Below are 2,618 nucleotides of genomic sequence, written 5' to 3'. Positions count from 1 at the left end.
TTAGACTTTTCGAGGAAAGGCGAGACTTAGCCGCTGCTAGGATGGCTGCTCGGCAACAGCAAGTAGCCAGGCACTATAATTCCAGGGTTCGAGCTCGACGATTCCAGGTTGGCGATCTGGTGATGTGCAGTTGTGAAGCCAGTCGACCGGCAAGAGACCAGAACAAGCTGTCTCCTAATTGGGAAGGCCCATATCGTATTACTAAACTGGTAATGGAGCATATCACTTGGAGGTTCTGAAAGAAAAAGCAGCCAGAATTACCAGATGCTTGGGAAAAGATTTAAAGCCATTACTGTAGAGAATGAAGCCGGGAACGGCAGAATTTTGCTGATCTATAATATAACTATGACATTAACGAGATACAGAGATCTTTTATCTTGTAGCTGCTGGGACAAAAGAATTGAGAAAGATTTTCTTTCTCCAGTTCGAAAGATTATAACACTCAAACAATTCCCCCTTACTCTATTCCTTTATTCCTTTATAAGGTCAGGAATAGCGGTATAAAAGGCCTCAAACCAACTATCTGAGAGGAGATGTCTTTGAGAGCAGCTAAAGGAAGTGTCTAAACGCATTCCAGGACCATGGTTGGTCACCGGGGACTTCAACACAGTGAGGTTTTCGCCTGGTGGAAGATGAAAAAACAAAAAGCTTTAATCAAAATTATGCTACATAATTGAGGTAGTTACGAGCCTTTTCTCTCGGCGCATGATTAGCTCGTTTTGCTAATTTACTTTACGCCGTTCTCATGGCGAGGAAGAAGCAGCGCAAAACTGGGAAGCCTTTGACTCTAGAATCGAAGGATACTACGAGACCGTCATCGTCTACTCAATTTGAAGAGCAAAATCGAGGTGATGGAGAAGAAGAACTGGAGATTGAAAACTCTTCGACCTCCATTGTTGATCTGGTAGCTGTAGAGAAGACTGTGAATGAAGTGTCTGCTGCAGGTGATGAACCCAGCCAAAGTCAAGGAGGAAAGAAAGGGGAATGGGGATGGATCTGAGAGTACCTGGGCTGATCTCTTTAAATTTTTCAGGATTCGATCTGCAGATTGTGCACTGACGTTTGTCCCACCTACAGTGAATGAGGGAGTCAAGATCGCACGATTGAAACCAGAGTGCGAAGGAGGCGGAAAGGTGGAAATCGGCTTTAATTGGCTGTGTGTTAGGATTGACACAGAAGTTGGAGAGCTTTGCACTAAATAGATGGAAAGATCTGGGGTGAAAAGCTGTGCTAATGGTTAAACCAAATGTCTTCCTTTTCCTCTTTTCTTCTTCAGAAGGGAAGAATAGGGTCTTAGAAGAAAGGGCCTCTATCTTTTGATCAAGATCCATTGATGCTTCGAGAATGACAAGAAAGGATGGAGATTCAAGTAGAAGCGTATAGAGTTCCCATCTGGATTCAATTACCATTGCTGCCATTTGAGTTTTGGAGTCCGGAAAGCCTGAGTGCGTAAGCTAGTCTTATTGGTCGCCCTCTGTTTACAGACCAATTCACTAGGATTCTTTCCTTCAGCTTTTGGGAAACATGAGGGATTGGCCTCGAAGCACGCACGCCCGGTGAACGAGGTTCGACCGGGCCAATGAGCACGTATATAGAGATTAAAGTCTCATGGCATCTCCTCCACACCTATATAATAGGCTGATTGATCAAGTCACCAAGCATCAAGATTGGGTCTTTTAGTAAACAAAACGGAGGACTAGATAGACTTTTTCTAAGTTCGTGGCCGAGAATCAAGCCTGGGGATCGAGGGCATCTTTCTGCGCCCAGAAAGCTCTAGAAAGGTCTACCAGGAGGCTAAATTCAGAGTTTTTTTCAGAGAGACCATAATCCATATCAACAGATGAAGACGCCTATACATTCTACACCAGCACCCAATGAGAGCGGGTAGAGAGTGTACCCCACTCCAGTTCAATTCTAGTTATCATGTTAAAGGTCATAGCAGTCACTTGAAGTGACCTTCGTTTATTTAAAAATGTTTTCAATACAATAAAAGAAAATCCTAAGAATTCGTTCTAAACCGATTGTTCAATTCGGCAGTAGGTATTGAAAAAAGCGGCTAAGAGGATAGGTACGAAGTTGCTCGTCAGATGAAAATTCTATGTTCAAAGGCTAGCTCCCGTTCCTAGGCTAAGGGCTCAACCGGCGAATCCCTTTCAAACCATGTTAGTACAGCATTCAGCCTGCGAAGGAGATTGTCAAAGAAGATTTTTGAATAGCAGTCTGATAGGCACCAATGGCAGGGTAAGAAGGAAAGTCACATTTAACCTTGGTTTCATCGAGGAAGGGGACGCCCAAAACCAGATTAGAGTGGGGAATGCTCATTTGTTAGGCACAGTCGAATTCAGCTCCGCTAAGGAGAAAGAGAGGAAAGACGCTATGCTTAGAGATAGTCTAGGGGTGGTACAGCTGATAGAAATCCCCACGGCCCATGAGTTCGCCAGGCCCAGACCACTCACTGCTGGCCCAAAAACTTATGTGAACGAACTAACATGATAAAGTCACTTCCCCGTAGACAAGGCAGAGTGAAGAGTTCCGCTGCTTTGAGTTATACTGCTCGGGTAGCTATTGAAGGTTCTGAGTTAAGCTGCTTGGATAGCTCTAATGGCTGCTTCTCCTTT

General features: G+C 44.3%; 1 protein-coding gene across 1 annotated transcript; it reads right to left on the bottom strand.

The window, feature by feature from the left end:
• Positions 1-291: 291 nt before the first annotated feature.
• Positions 292-1,594, bottom strand: LOC122037759. The gene is made up of 2 exons (XM_042597203.1): positions 1,007-1,594; positions 292-908 (listed from the first exon to the last, which is right to left on the bottom strand). Exons 1-2 carry the CDS (start codon positions 1,416-1,418, stop codon positions 826-828), a joined length of 495 nt encoding a protein of 164 aa, XP_042453137.1. The 5' UTR covers positions 1,419-1,594; the 3' UTR covers positions 292-825.
• Between the last annotated feature and the right edge of the window lie 1,024 nt (positions 1,595-2,618).

This window comes from Zingiber officinale, unplaced genomic scaffold (assembly GCF_018446385.1).
Source record: "Zingiber officinale cultivar Zhangliang unplaced genomic scaffold, Zo_v1.1 ctg78, whole genome shotgun sequence".
Taxonomy (NCBI): Eukaryota; Viridiplantae; Streptophyta; class Magnoliopsida; order Zingiberales; family Zingiberaceae; genus Zingiber; species Zingiber officinale.
This window is presented reverse-complemented; position numbering and strand designations above follow the sequence as displayed.

What these genes read in the sequence shown, in the direction of transcription:
- LOC122037759 (XM_042597203.1), bottom strand. Translation starts at nt 1,418, where the DNA reads ATGGCAGCAATGGTAATTGAATCCAGATGGGAACTCTATACGCTTCTA. An exon ending in ATTTAAAGAGATCAGCCCAG is followed by an intron (nt 909 to 1,006) that starts GTACTCTCAGAT and finishes TCTTCTCTACAG; the next exon opens with CTACCAGATCAACAATGGAG.